This window comes from Cibotium barometz, chromosome 26, assembly GCF_041138505.1.
Source record: "Cibotium barometz isolate CiBa-2024 chromosome 26, ASM4113850v1, whole genome shotgun sequence".
NCBI lineage: Eukaryota > Viridiplantae > Streptophyta > Polypodiopsida > Cyatheales > Cibotiaceae > Cibotium > Cibotium barometz.
Genome location: NC_141071.1, coordinates 26,038,211 through 26,053,888, shown reverse-complemented (window position 1 = coordinate 26,053,888; position 15,678 = coordinate 26,038,211). Strand labels below are relative to the sequence as shown.

Here is a 15,678-nt window from a genome sequence, read left to right as displayed (position 1 = left end):
GCAAATGAAGCATTGGCCTGGGAGGCCGGAGTACTCAACTCTCTACGAAATAGGATCTACCCAAAGGCAATGAAGCGATATGGCAATGACTCCGGAGAGGCTATGCAAATACAAAGGGATGGAATCCCAATCATCCGAGCTAGAACTGAAGTGACGATTGGGCGGGGTTCCATGTTCCATCACTCTCCAAATAACACAACCTATCACCGGCACAAGAGGAAGGTATCCTTCCTCAGACCAGGAAAGCAAACTGTCACGGGAAAGCCTGACATACTAGCCACAAGGTCACACATTGGGTCGAAACCATACTGCCATCTCGCAAAGAAGGCCTGAGCTGTACGCAGTGCAACGGGGCTCAACTACATGACTTGCTTGATGCTACAGGCAAATTGAACTCAACCTGGTAGCCACTCCCCAAGGGATGAATATCAATGATCTTTCCAGACTCGCCAACAAGGCTTGCCTGTTAACAAATCCCTGAGCTGTCCATGTGTCAGGCAGCTACCCACAATCTTGCAGACCAAGGTGGAGGCCTCCAAAGATGCGATTGTCGAAGGGTCCACTTCTGAGAAAGAAGGGCAAGGGACGGTGGGCTCGGTCAGGGTTGCCGGAGCAGCTGCCATGGAGTCCTCCTGGAGGTTCGAAGACCAAAGGTTGCTGAAACTTGCCTTAAGGAGACTACCCGAAAGTTGATAGCACCTATTGAGGAAGATGGAGAAGAGGATGGGGGGGTGGGGGCACCGTCAGAAGAAAGAAGCAAGCTGAAAAGGCGGAAGTGTGGAAAGCGGGGGGGGGGGGGGGGGGGGGGGGGGGGGGGCGGGGCGCTGGAAGGTCCCTGAAGTGGAGATGGAGGCGCTCGGGACGGTGAGGGGACAGGCAGACCGGCAGAGGAGCACAGGCAAGAGGTGCCACAAGGCTGGACGGAGGTCAGGGCAGCTAAGGGAGAGCTCAGGGCTCAGGCTGTGCGTCACAAAGGAAGGCAGACAGTGGCGAGGAGGGAGGCAGCAAAGGCGGGGAAGGCAGGAGGCAGCAGGGAAGGAGCCGGGAACGGAGGGGAAGGCGGGAGGCAGCGGAGGAGGCGGCGGCGAAGGAGGGGGCTGCGCACACGCGGGGGAGGGGGGGGTTGTGGCGTTGAAGCGATGGCGACGGTGGGTGTTCGAACAGAGGGAGCTCCAGCTCTTCTTGGAGCAAGTGACTTTCTCTGAAGGTCCTTGGATTCCTCTGACGATCAAGAGCCATCTTGCTTCTCTTGTTGTACCCGGGTACGTCGAAATACTCATTTATGGAGTCAACCCTGGTTTCTACTGACTCTCCTAGTTTCTTCCCCTTGCCCTTGAATGGACTTGGCTGAGACTTTTGGAGCGCTTCCCTGACATCATTATCGAGGGGTTCCTTAAGAGGAAGCTGCTCTACATATCAATGAAACCACCAAATCCATGCGTAAAAAGAATCCTTCACACCACACAATATCAATGCCTGCACTTTCAATGATGGCAGTCAAATCCATGGACTTATCCAAGGTACTATGGCGTATGAAGCATTAACCAGGGAACTTGCTACCTCCTGCACAAGAAAAAGTGTGTGCCATCTAGCTTGCTACCCACTAGGAGAGTTATGACATTACCCCATTGATTCAAAAGAGACTTTGGGATAGACTTTGGCACTCATATTGGAGGAACCGGATGTCCCACTTCTTTTGGTTATTCTTACATGGTGGCCTCCCCATTAATCAGTGAAGGGCTATTTTTGGTGCAGACCCCTCCTACATCAAATGCCCGGTAGCTTCTGAGACAGTACAACATTGCATACGGGGGTGTAGAGCTGCTCAGAGGATTTGGGGCTCCATGGCTCATCTTATGAGCAGATTGAGGAGAGACCATCTACGTTACTTGGGGTGGCCCAATGTTGCATGCTGCTAGATATTCCTCATACACAGTATACACAACCTCTGCAAAGGATTGATACTACTTGGGCGGTCATTGCCAGTATCACAGCTTGCCAGATTTGGAGGCCCAGATGCATAGAGGCTATAGAGGGAATTTTCAGAATATACGACACCACATTAATGATACACGACCTCTGCAAAGGATTGATACTACTCGAGCAGCCATTGCCGGTATCACAGCTTGGCAGATTTAATGGCCCAGATGCATAGAGACTAAAGAGGGATTTTCAGATATATGACACTTTGTGCATTTGTACTATATGTAGAATTCACTCTTATGGCCACATGGGCTCGTATACAAGGACCATCCAGATCTGCACAAGAAAAACACACTGTTTTCATGAGGGAGTGGGATCATGGGATCTTTTTCTCATGGACCCCCACAGGACTCTTTTGGCACCATTGTACCCCAGATTGGTTGAGATCACCGTACTTTTTGGGATGAGGCTTTTTTGTAGCCGTGATTCTGTATGGTCTATTCATACTTAATAGAAGTCTCTTTTCTGCACAAAAAAAAGGGGTGTGCCACCTAGCTTCTGTACTGTGTGGCAAGACCTCTTCAAAAGCTGACCCATCTAAAATGCAGAAGTTCAAATACAAGGCAACAACAAGCGTGTAAAGATCTCGAGAAGCTTGCTCCAAACATATGTGGATTACATTTACCGTGCAAACTACACCAGAATGACTTCAAGCATGTAAATATCTTGGGCAATCCATTCCGACCATGTATACACCACATGGACCATGCAAAGCACACCGTGAGAAGAGAGAGCATATAGAGATCATATAGAGCCCACTCCGCTCCTGTATGGGACACATGGATCGTACAGACCACATGGACCATATGGACGATGCTAAGTATGTATTATGCAAGTCTAAGTTTGGAGGTGCACTGTGAATACTGAATGAAGCGTACTAAAAATTAGAAAGACTTATGACAATTAGAATGAGGCTGTAAATCTTACGTGTTAATTCTTCCATTTGGAAACTCTTCGTAATTTTGATCATTGTGATTTGGATCCTCCTCTTTTTTCAACTCCTCTAGTTCTTTGGCTATGGAAGCCCTCCTGAAATGACATTGCATGCAATCCCAATAATTTTCAAAACAAGCAGATGGTAGAACTATCACCAGGACTGATATAGTTCGTTTGGATAGAAGTATAGACATCTCTTACGCATCCGTCTGCTTCTCATATGCTGTCCGAACTTCACTGATTCTTACTGCAACCTCCAACTCATGGTTGAGCCATTGTTGCAACTCCCTCTCACTCATCTGAGAGATCCATTACAAGCTGAAAGTTTAGGCTCTTGATTCGCTCACATGCAAATGTAAAAACTAAAAACACTTGTATTTCAAACCTGAGGAGAAGTGCAGTCAGATGCTGCTGCCCCTGCAAAACAGGAACCGTATCTTCTTTTGAGAATCTTGAAAGAAGAAATCAAGACTCCACATGAACACAGCCAAATCTTGCAAAACTAATCTATAAGATTAGCAGAATATAGGAGGTAGGTGTTTCGCCTTAAAGTACTAATCAAAGCAATCTGTATGACCTTCGACCATCAATTCTATTTGAAAAAGAAGAGGGTGTGAGGGGTGCCACACCAGATGATCGAAAGTGATTGCATATGGGATGGGATGTCTCAGTGTCCCTCACTGGCCTCCTCACTAGATTTGTTAAAGAAACAAGAGACATGTCCATGTCAATGAACTCAAAACCTCGGTAAAAGCACCTCATATGATATGGATAAAGGCAAATACATTATACATGGTCCTCTAAGTTGAACAAAAACTGAAGGATAGGCAGTTCTTGTCTAGCGAAAATCTAGCCTCTTACTCTTGTCTAGCCTCCATGGAAAAAAAAAAGACTCTTACTCTTTATGACTATTTCTTTTGAATCATCTTGGCATGAGGTTTCTCTAGCAGCATGTTTGCGAACTTCAAGCAACTCCTTCAAACGTCGAGTGACTGCTGCAGCTTCTTCGGTTTTTCTTTGAAGAACCTGTGCAAGATTTTTCAGGTATATAATGACAACATTGAGATACCTTCTACTTTATGGTTCCCACCAAAAAGAATGATGTTTCATAATTATCTTAAATTTCGAAGGTCCTTTTTTGTCAAAAATTACAAGATCTAGTGATGTTGAGCATACCATCTTTTGACGTTGGTTTAGCATATGGAGCTTCTTCATTTCAAATTCATTCCTACGGCCTTCTTTCTTGAGCTAGCCAACCAAAGATCACTCAAGTCAAACCACAAACATGACAGACTTTCATGTTTGGAGTTATTCAGTGACTTCTGTGGCATGGAGGAAACAATTCCATTTAAAGCAGAAAATATTATCGAGCATAAGGTTGAAAACATCAATTATAGGGGATCTTGACAAATTAAGTAAAAAATAAGGTTTTCCGTGATTAGTCTGTTTGACTGGGTGCAAAGAGTATATGGACAGGGTTGCCAACTACCACTGCAAAAGGCATCTCATTAGACATAAAACCTACCCTTTGATTTCGAAAAGGGTAATTGATACCCTAACACAGATGCACACACGTGTGTGCACAAAAAACAACTCCAAAATGTTTCAAACATTCACATAACATTGAACACAGCCAGATCCAAACCACCATCACCAAGGCACTTTCCCGTGAACAAAGAGCTCATGCACAGTGAAAACAAATCTGAAGACACTCTTGAATTTGAATTCCGACGACTTGCTTGGAAGCTGGCTCAGCACTCATCAAATTACAGAGCTAATCAGCAACGTTTTAGACACAGGCAAACTCCAACTCTAACTCCTTCCCTTGGTTGTCCCCACAGTAGCTGTATACTTCGACACCAATATCTTAGGTTAAGTGTCTCAATGCACACCAACCTGACTTGTTCCTTTGCTGAGTCTTCCAGGATTCAACTGCATGAACTTTGAGCTCAGCTTAAACTTCCTCTCTCAATATAGGCAAATTCAATCAAGGTGATTTCAAGTGCTCTTGAGTTCCATCAACATGAAGCTTGGCTGATGCCTTAGAATAATTCTGAGTTGAATGTGTAGTACTGGTACTTATCCAAACTGCTCCAAACAAAATGCTCAGGAAAGACGTCAAGCCTTTCCTGCCTCCATGGCTGGCAACTCTGGGAAGGAGACTACACACGAGAAACGACACACTGGGGACATCTAGCACTTTCAGATCCAATCTTTGCTCCACAATAAGAGGGTCTTGGGCTCTAGGTGCACAAAAAACCTGCCACCCACTCTGCACCACATCTCAGGCATGTAGCCAGCCCATTCACCATGGCCATCCAAGAGCCCCTTAGGTCTACTGGGCTCCCTACAAAAAGGTTCCTAAAAAAAGCAATCCATGAGTGATAACTCCTATATGGTTTAACTTAAGACGTGGTCTTACAATGGGCTACCACCAGCCAATCAAGCTATGTCCTGGAAGTGCAAAAGCCTGCTAGCAGTTAACGTATTTTCCCCACAACAATGCCCATTCTAGTGTTTATCACACCTCCCTACCCTGCTTCATAGGTACTGCAAGAAGATAGAGAATCATCCTCTTAAAGCAGATATCAGCTCCATCTGAGCTTTTGATGACTATAAATTCTTGTAAATTCTCAAATTTTCCTCTTTGCTCTGGTAATACTTTATTGGCCAACTAAGCCTCATGTCACTTGTAAAACAAAACTTGCCAGGACTCAGATGTCCCTAAAATGTCCTACTCCACACGCAAGACTGGCCTATCAGCTATCTTTGGTAAAGCCTCAGGATGGCTAGTATCTAGGATTGCAATCCACAAGCATGAGTTGCTGCATTGCACAATTGAATGGGTGCTCAAAATACCTTTGTCAAAGGAATCCATGTGTCCATGGCGAACCACAACTTCTGACTTATTATATAAAAAAACTGCAGCAAGTGTGTGGATTCTGGAAGGCCAACCTCAATCAATGGCTGCAAGCATAGCTGCCCACTAGCTTGAACAGCCAGGAAGAAGTGAAAAACAGAAACCAGAGGCACAGAAAGAAGTAAGGAGCAAGAATAGCCAGTGGGTTGTCAAAGAGTGCAAGGAAGGTATGGCAGGCAGACGTAGGGGAAAGTACTCGGGAGACAAGTCAACAGCACAAATTGTAAGATCATTCAAGTGGAAAAGAAGAACACCTGAAGAGCAGCTTGCAGGTAAAACTTGTTTTTGGTAACGAGCAAAAGCAAGCATCTAGGCAGGTAAACTAGTAGAGTCAAACTTTACCACAGATTTCCAATCCTCACCTGGAACAGTTCTCTTTCACGTGATGCTTTCCATAGGCGAAAAGTGTCTCCTTCTTGTTTGATCTTATGCATTAATTGCACCTTCAACACATGTACATATACATTATTCAGGTCATTTTAGATTAGCATACTGCTTTTGCCTGTCCTTGGCAGCTTTGATGTCTTTCTTTATAGATCGCATTGAGCTTAGCAAATACATTAATATTACAAGACTTTTTTTAGACAATGCAATATATACCCTTTGTGCCTTCATTTTCTGTATCTCTTCCTGCAAATGCTTAGCTGCTTCATCACTTCTTTGCTTCTGCCTTAAAATCTGGGTGTGTCTTTCTTGATTTTTTTTCAGTTCTGCTATCTGTAAGTCGGAGTAAGTATTCTAAAATGACATGGAGATAAAGCACACAGAGAGAGAATATGCTTAAAAATGCACCTGGGTTTCTAAAGTCTTGAGCTTTTGTGCATAGGTTTCCTTCATTTTTTGAGCCTGCTCATCAGTCATGCTGACTAAAGTCTCCATTTCCACCAAAAGAATATCTCGCTCCCTCTGCAGCAGAATGAGTTCATGAAAAACTAGCCCGCATATAAGCTTTTAGAGGATGTGAATTTGAGAACCAAAAAGCGGTTGCTATGGTTTCTACTAAGGTATAGAAACACTTCTAATTAGAGTATTAGATAAACTTAAGGGTCTCATAGCTGATTTTGAGATAAACATGGAAAGTTTCCGAGGCTGCCACTGAACTTGAAGTGCTTTTTTCTCTTCTTCAAGTTCAAAGAGCTTCCTTTCAAAGTGATGTCTCAAAGACACGGTATCAGACTTTAAAAAGCTTCTCATCTCTGCCTGTCATTGCAAATATAAAGATGATTCATTCATGATTCAGATGTAAAAGCAGGGTAGATTGGGATTATTGCTCTTGTTGATTAGAATACTGATAGATAATAAGCATGCCATTATACTGTCAATTCCAATCACCTCTTTCTGTTCCAAGCATTTATTCAGGTGTTGAAGCTCTTTGCCGAGGGTGTCTTGCATCACATTATGCTCCCACTCTTTTGCAATGGTCTCAGCCTCCTCATCACCAAAAACTTCACGTTGCACAGAGGTAAAATATCAGCCCATAATAAACACAGCTTTTTTGCAAGAAAGAAATTTCTATAAAGTATGAAATAAACACAGCATTGTCATAAACATAGAAAGAAATTTCTATGAAGTATGAAATAAACACAGCATTGTCATAAACATATTTTCAAGAAAAAAACTCCCAGGATGGAAACCGCATTTAGACACCCATCCTGGGGTAAGAAAAGCGCATGCTCGCTGATATGAAGGTGGAGGAGGTGGATACACAACACCTAGCCACCTGAAGCACTTCCCAGACTCAATACCAGGAATTCATCAAGTTCAAAACTATGTCGTCAATGGGACTTATTTACCATAGTGGTTTGCTATTTCACACAGTTAATTCCGCGAGTCCAGTTAGAGCCATTTCGTAAATAATTTTTGTTGTCTTCCAGTACATGATGACATACATTCTCTCTTTTTTGTCAAATGGGTAACATGTTTGGCTACATTATTGTGCATCTTTCATCTTTTGCCACCATCAACATGTTGGACCATCTTGTTGCTAGAAATCATGGCCCTGGCTTTGCAACATTACTGTCGTTTTGCATAGCTTCATGATCAGCTTCATGATCTGAGCTTAATTCACATTCACTTCAAGCACAAAATTTGCTATCTGATAATTCAAGAATGGTCCTTATGCACACTCCACCCTTTTCCAACCGCCTTAAGATCCTGGGAAGTCTGCTACATGGAACTGCATGCTTCATTCAGAATATAATACTGAGGTAAACATCCCACTTGCATATGGATAAGATCAATGTGGCATGCATAAAAATATGTGCCACAAACTTATTGTCCATGGTAGAGTCATTGGAATGCAGGGAATCATGTTTCATGATTCCTTGTGCCAGCTTGTTGTTGCTTGAATGCAGGATCGAAGTTGAAGTTGATGAGAGAATTTTCTCACTGGAATGAGAAGACAAAAAAAGGAGTTTATAACTATGATCGGTGTAAAGACCTTCTCAAATATGCCCTAAACATAGCTGAAACACTGTTAATACTAAACCAAGTCACAAGGCAGCGGGCTAGCTCACCTTCCAAATGTGACTCGCATCCACCAATCTACTCCGGGCCAAAGCTAGGGCTCCTGCAAAATCACATAGGCCTATGTCTTACTCTGGTGTCCCATACCACCGAACCGTGCCCGAGGGCATTCGACACGCCAACCTATGTACTCACCATGCGGTAGCATTCTAGCTCACCTTCCAACAGGGACCCACATCCACTCTTCTCCCCCAAGCCAAGGCTAGGGCTCCTATAAAATCCCATACGCCTGTGTCTAACTCCGGCATCCCATATCACCAAACCTCGACCGAGGGCCTTCGACATGCCAACCTATGTACTTGCCATGTGCACGGCATGAGCATGTCTACTCTCTTGGTCCAAGGCAGACCTTCAACAGTGCATCAGCACAACCGTCTCATAATAGTCCAAGCCCTCACTTATATAGTAATAACTATTCCATAAATAGCTAACTTGCTATAAACAGCCACTAAGTCTTACTCTTGCAAGAACTATGATCAAAAACAATAGTGTGTACAGAAATAAATTTACCTTCAACCTCCGTCACATGGGCTCCCTTTGACTTTGACTTGCCGTTGAATTGTGGGTAATTCGTCCTCAAGTGGCCTTGCTAACCACAAGTGGAGCTCCGACCTTCCTTAATGTATCAACTTTGCTCCACTCCGAGTAAATCCAACCATAAATGCTACTTTCAAGGTTTCAAATTTGTTTTCTCCGTAACTCTTGAAGATCTAAACCACTCACCTGCTCTTCCATAAAGTGTAAGACTAAACACTTTGACACGAGTCAAGTCATCTAGTTCACCAAATGTTTCATATATTTGTGTAAAAATCTCCCAAGTGTTGTCTATGCTCCATATCTCCTTAAAGTTAATATGTCAATTTAGCCACTTGAGCTAGCTTAACATGAGTTCCTCTTGGATCTCCTTCACTTCCAATTTCTTTTGCCACCTCGCTTTCTATTTTTTGTGGTAAGTTCAACATATCTACTTCACTGGGGATATCCGTAAAGCTAGTGGTATATACGTTTGTTCACATGCTTAAACTTTCGTTTACGCTGGGATTTCGTTTACATTGGGATCCTGCTTGATCTATCAATGAGGGTTGTTGGGATTTCTTTGCTTCTTTCTTCGTCACAACCTCTTCATAACAATAAGCATATCGGATGGCATCATCCAATGTTTTTCTTTGATTGTTACTAGTCTGGAGCTGGTATACATCTGACAATCCATCCATAACGAGTCCCAAAATGGTAATAGGATCCATGTGAGTTGCCCGAACCTACAACTCTCTAAATTTCTATAGATATGTGTCAAAGAAATGTTCTTCATTTCCAAGCTTTTAAACGTGGGCACTATGCCGTACTCGTCCTCGGCCTGCATGAACTCTTCCCAGGAAACTCTCAAAATCTACCCACGCCAAGGGCTTCACTCGAAACTCTTTGAACCATGTAAGGGCTTTTCCTCTCAAGAAACCCTCTACCATCTGTATCTTCTTGTCCTCAGGGAAAGGATGGAACTGTGTACTCCACCTATGGAGCCAAGAGAGAGTCTATTGTCTCTTGACTCCACTCCTTTTTCTCCCCCATATAGGGCTCTGGAGTAAAAGAGGGTGCTCCCAACGTTGTCCTAGCTCCCTCAGTTGTCACCAAACCTGCCAATGTTGCTTGCATAACAACAATGATGTTTGTAAGGTTCAAAATGTGTTGCTCAAGCAACGTCATCCTTGTTGGATATCAATGCTCCAACCTCATATTGTATCGTGCAGGCAATGGCTAGCTCATGTTTGTACGACCCCCATCATGAGGAGTAGCCATTTGGCACACTATCAAATAGGCTACATGCTACACTAGACCGTTATCTCGTAACGGTCCACACATGGAGTAGGTAGACTTTACTTTTGGACACCCTCTCCTGACATCGTGGAGCCGAAACGGGGCCCAAGATGAGCCCCAATGGCCATGGAAGGTGGGGATACTACTATGCAGTTTCTAGTCCATCTTTATGAGCCGAGTCTACACTGCAGACAATGGCACTAAACTACGACCTGATTATGGCATCAGACCTATGTGGTCATGTCATGGCCACCATGTACACACCGCCTATAAATACATCTGACCAGCCCCTTCTCCACATAGTTCATCATGTGAGTTTACTCCCTAGCTTCTACTAGAATACAGCCTCCATTTTAGTGTTCCAGGTCATCCATCAACGCTCCCTTCACAAGAGCACACGGGTGGGGCTTTGCCATCTATTGTATCACTTCAATAATATTGATAGAATCTCTAGTGTGTTGGATTAGAGGACTCCTAGCTGTGGAGGCAATGGAGGTTGTGGCAAGAACACCATGGCAAGATGAAACAGTACGAGAGAGGGGGAGAAAGAAAGAAAGAAAGAAAGAAAGAAAGCTGTATTAACGTCTACTAGAGGCCGAACTCGACCTATGAGACAAATCGATGTACAACTGTCAATGTCTTCTGGATGTCCAGAAAAAAAAAAGGACAAAATGAACATGAAATAAACTATGAAAGTACTGAGCTAGTGGGGGGGTGTGATGGATGGAGCACTACTGCTAGAGGCTCAGTATGCAACCTATATGTGCAGGGTATACAAGAATGCAATGCAGCTTTGTCTAGCTCCAACCAGTACCATAATGGGGGTGTAATATGTGATACATAGGCGATGGCGAGGCAAAAATACCTCAGAGCATGATCTCCGGGTGTGGGTGTGTGTGTGTGTGTGTGTGTGTGTGAGAGAGAGAGAGAGAAAGAAAGAAAGAAAGATTTTATTAACGTCTTCCAAAAGACCGAACTCGGCCTATGAGACAAATCGGATGATGATAAGAAAGAAAGAAAGAAAGCTATATTAAGCGTCTATGAAAGACCTAATGGGCCTATGAGACCAAAGTGATACAATAATGTCTATGGCATATCTCATCATGGAATGGAAAATTAAACAGAAACAAAACATAGCTATCTCACCGGGGTGATACAAAATTGTCCACGGAAACTCATCATGGAATACCAGGAACATGGAACATGAGAGGAACATCAGCCCCCAATAGATGGTATACCACTCTCCAAAATATCAAGCATGGGGCTAATGAGTATGGCTAAGGTCTCCCTCAGCTACGTCACATGGAGAGGTAGCTAGATGGTGGTGAAGTACAATGATTGGACACAAAGAACACGTTTGCTTAATGATTAAACAATACAATGAAGCCCCTTTTATGGGCTGATGGTACAACCTCCTCTTTTGACCTTTATTTAATGAGGCATGATGTCACCCCATACCTCATGCTACACACATCATCATATACATCATATTAGACTTAGAAATGTTCCCACACTTAACTCCGAGATTCCCAACAAAACCCCCTTCGGAGTGAAGCTGGTGAGACTCCAGGCGAAAAAAAAAGTTATGACCATTACCAAGGCCTACAATCTCCCTTTGGCCAATTCACCACACTACACCTCCCCTGTTGTGGTAACAGAATCACCAAGAAAACCTAGGCTGAGTAGCATGGCATAATACTTTGTCACCCCCCTTAGTTTGATAAGAGATCCGAGGATTGGAACATACAAAGAGAAAAATAGATACAATCAGATTTTTAGGGGAACAACCCTATGTCAAAAGGCCATTATTTGTTGGGGTAAAGGCATAATGCCCACCCTTATAGTGTGTACAAGCCCATAAGTTATAGTACATAGTACACTTAGTACTTTTAATGTACTAAGTGCACTATGTGTACTAGTGCAATATACATGTGTGATAGGGGAGTCACACACTCATGCCTCATGAGTTGACTTATCCCCACAACTCTCTCTCTCTCTCTCTCCCTTGTTCTTCTCTGTGTATGTCTCCCACATGAATCTCTAAACCCTAATTCCTGTTTCTCCCACATCAACTGGTATCAGAGATTCAGAGCCCTGGTTTTAGGGTTTTGTTCTCAAGTGCTGCATCGCTGGAATTCAACTGGAATTCATTTGCTGCGTGTGTTGAACTATTCGCAGGCAGGTGGGCGGAAAGAGGAGTAGTCGAGGGCAGCCTTTTCTCCTTCAGCAGAGAGGCGAAGTGACGTTGTGCTGCAACAGACCAGTTAGCGACTGATTGTGAAGTGAAAGTCGACTGGAGAAGAAGCGCAAGAGCACGCACGGGGTGTAGAAGGCGCTAGGCGAGCGAAGCAACCTGTGCTAGGCGAAGTGTTGGGCGGACAGGCTGACGGGCGGAACTGGCGCACGTTGAATCATTAGCGTGAGGCAAGGCGTGTAGCGCTGGGCGTACATACGCTAGGCGAAAGCAACGTGTGAGCGTGGACTGGCGACGTGTTGCTACCAGGCGGAAACACAGGCGACGGTGTAACACACCTAGGCGTCGGTTGACAGCATAGGATAGCTGGCAACGAAAGCACACCTCGTGGCTTTACGCCTGCAGCAGCCAGGCGGAACAGGCGAATGCGTTGGTGAACCCGACGTGAAGATTCCACACCTTGTGGCTTTACGCCTGCAGCAGCCAGTCGGAACAGGCCTTCAGCGCTGGGCTTCGTGGAAGGTGAAACTTCTACATCTTGTGCTCAATGTGCCTGCGAGACTGCCCTCTTGAGGTCTTCCGTGCTGCTGTCCACAGAGCTCTGCAGCGTTTGGATCAGCCTGAGCGTGTAGCAACATCAGCAAGAAGCCTCCCTCCCTTTTCTGCAACAGCCTCAAATTTTCTGCAGCAGCATCACAAACCCCTCTTTTCCTGCAACAACAAAATTCAGCCTGCAAATTGAAGAAAAATCAAAAAATTACAAGGTATTTTCCTCAATTTTTTTTGGGATTTGCAATTGAGCAAGTAGAATCAACAATTGAGCAGATACAGGTGTCGAATTGCTCAATTTTGAGCAAAATTGGCAAAATTGGGTGACATTGGTCACAATCAAGATCAATTTGCAGGACATTGGTCACAATCAGGATCAATTTGCAGGAAATTGGATGTCGAAATTTGGGGCTTTTGATGTAATTGTGCAATTAAGCACTCATACATGCTGTATGATGTGAAAAATCGCACATTTGGGCAAAATTGCAGCAAATTGCAGTGCAAATCAAGGGGCTTTTGTGCCGATTTGGTTGATTTGCATGCAGGCAATCGCATTTGATGCTGTGGATAATGTGTTGATGCCTTACAAGCACTCAATGTGCCTGTAAATCAAGGGGCTTTCATGTATTTGATGTATATGTGACCAGGGGGAAGCATCGTGAACACTCTGGATGCCTTCATGTGCGTCAATGTACCATGTATGATCAGCAATTGATCTTAAATCAAGGGGCTTTTCAAGTTCCTATGCTTGTTGAGCTTGGCAAAGCAGCAGGCAAGACATTTATGCCTTGAATCCTCAAAAATCAGCTTGCAGTCCAGGGGCGTTTGCCCAATTTCTGTTCGGGACTGTTTTATGCAGTGTAGGGACTGTAAAAGTCTGATTTTCACTCATTTGGACGGCCAGGATAGCATTTATTGCTACTGTACCTGTTGGTACAGATTTGGTACAGTTTTGTACAAGTTTTGGCATGGCTGTACACTGTTTTGAGTGACCAAAAGGTTCAATTTCAGCTGCTGTACTTGCCGGTACAGGTTTGGTACATCATTGGTGAGCACTTGGTACTGCTGTACAGTACTTTGGAAGGGCAACAGAGCACATTTAAGGTGCTGTCCAAAATCTGCAGCAACCAGATTTTGTTGATTTCATCACATAAAGTGGGAGAAAAGTTGCATTTGTGCTTCCGCAGTGGGAGATAAAGCTTGGGAGAAAAACTGTGAGCATTTTGTGTGCTTTTGGTGCAGTGATTGCACATTTTGCAGGGAGTCAGGCATTAACAGGTTGCATATTGCTATGGCAACCACAGGTGAGAGCTCTTCATTGCTTCATATCAAGAAGCTTGAAGGCTCGCATAATTATGATATTTGGCAAACCCAGTGCTACAATGTGTTGCTGCAGAAAAAGCAGCACAAGCCTATCAAAGAAAGGGGTGTGATGCCCGCTTCTCTTACTGCTGAAGAGTGGGAAGATATGGATGAGCTGGCAAGATCTACTATCATGTTGTCTGTGTCAGACTCATTCGTGAAGAGAAGACAGCTTGGGGAATGTGGCAGAGATTGCAGGACTTGTATGCCCAACAAAGTGCCTCAAGCAAAGTGTATTGGTTGAAGAAACTCATAGGTCTTCAGATGAAGGAAGGGGCGTCTATGACAGCCCATCTAAATGAGTTTAATGGTACTGTCAGCCAGGTCATCAATCAAAAGTTGGCAATGGACGATGAGTTCAAAGCCACTTTTTTGTTATGCACTTTGCCAGAGAGTTGGGACACATTCAGGACAGCCACTAGCAATTCGCATGCTATGCTGTCATATGCAGATGTTGAGGGTGCTCTTCTTCAAGAAGAGATGAACAGGAAAAACAACTCTGTTCGAAAGTCCAATGCAATGAATGCACGTGGGAGATCCCAGCAAAGGGGGAAAAGCCAAGAAAGGGGAAGGAGCAAGTCTCGCTCCAAAAAGGATTTGGAATGCCATTATTGTGGCAAGAAGGGACACATTAAAAAGCAATGCTACAACTGGAAAAATGATCAAAAGGAAAAGGGAAAAGGCAAAGACAAAGACAAGGATGAAGCCAAAGATGTAAAGCCAAAGGGCAAAAGTGGAGTCAAGATTGAAGAAATCAATGTGTCACATGCAGGTGGCAGTGAGGATGAGGTCCTATTTACTTCTTCACTTGATGCCCATTCACTTCTTACAGGTGGTCATGGTATGCACTCATGGATCATTGATTCAGGTGCCTCCTTTCATGTCACAGGTTGCAGAGACTTGTTTGTCAGGTATACTGCTGGCAATGAAGGAGTGGTTTATTTGGGTGATAACCATGCATGCAAGATTCTTGGCAGAGGTGATGTGAGGCTTGTATTTTCAGATGGCTCACAGCTTATGCTCCATGATGTCAGGCATGTGCCTGAGATCAAGAAGAATCTGCTTTCTACTGGACAGCTTGATGATGCTGATTATGTTACCACATTTGGTAGTGGAAAGTGGAAAATTAGTAAGGGCTCACTGGTTGTTGCCAGAGGCTCTAAAGTGGACACTCTTTACTTCATGCATGCAGGTGTTTGTCACCATGCTAATGTAAATGCAACCGAGCTGCCGGAAATTTCTATGTGGCATAGCCGGTTGGGACACATGAGTGTCAAGGGAATGGAGCAATTGTCTCGTTTGGGTTACTTGCCTTCTCTAAAGTTTTCAAGTTTTCAGTTTTGTGAGCATTGTATATATGGTAGGCAACTACAGTGCCCCCACAAGAAAGCTCTTG

General features: G+C 44.1%; 1 protein-coding gene across 2 annotated transcripts in view; it reads right to left on the bottom strand.

The window, feature by feature from the left end:
• The window catches only part of LOC147623818 (kinesin-like protein KIN-4A), a 106,977-nt gene that overhangs the window by 54,202 nt on the left and 37,097 nt on the right, over positions 1–15,678 (bottom strand). Inside the window, exons 7-17 of one of the 2 annotated variants that reach the window (XM_086820446.1) lie at positions 7,172–7,284; positions 6,941–7,039; positions 6,632–6,745; positions 6,440–6,556; positions 6,202–6,282; positions 4,096–4,167; positions 3,819–3,945; positions 3,549–3,611; positions 3,305–3,336; positions 3,121–3,218; positions 2,911–3,012 (exon numbers count right to left, since the gene is read on the bottom strand). In XM_086820446.1, the coding sequence (XP_086676572.1) occupies positions 2,911–3,012; positions 3,121–3,218; positions 3,305–3,336; positions 3,549–3,611; positions 3,819–3,945; positions 4,096–4,167; positions 6,202–6,282; positions 6,440–6,556; positions 6,632–6,745; positions 6,941–7,039; positions 7,172–7,284 (1,018 nt within the window). The remainder of the gene's footprint in view (positions 1–2,910; positions 3,013–3,120; positions 3,219–3,304; positions 3,337–3,548; positions 3,612–3,818; positions 3,946–4,095; positions 4,168–6,201; positions 6,283–6,439; positions 6,557–6,631; positions 6,746–6,940; positions 7,040–7,171; positions 7,285–15,678) is intronic. The other variant, XM_086820447.1, reaches the window with a different exon arrangement.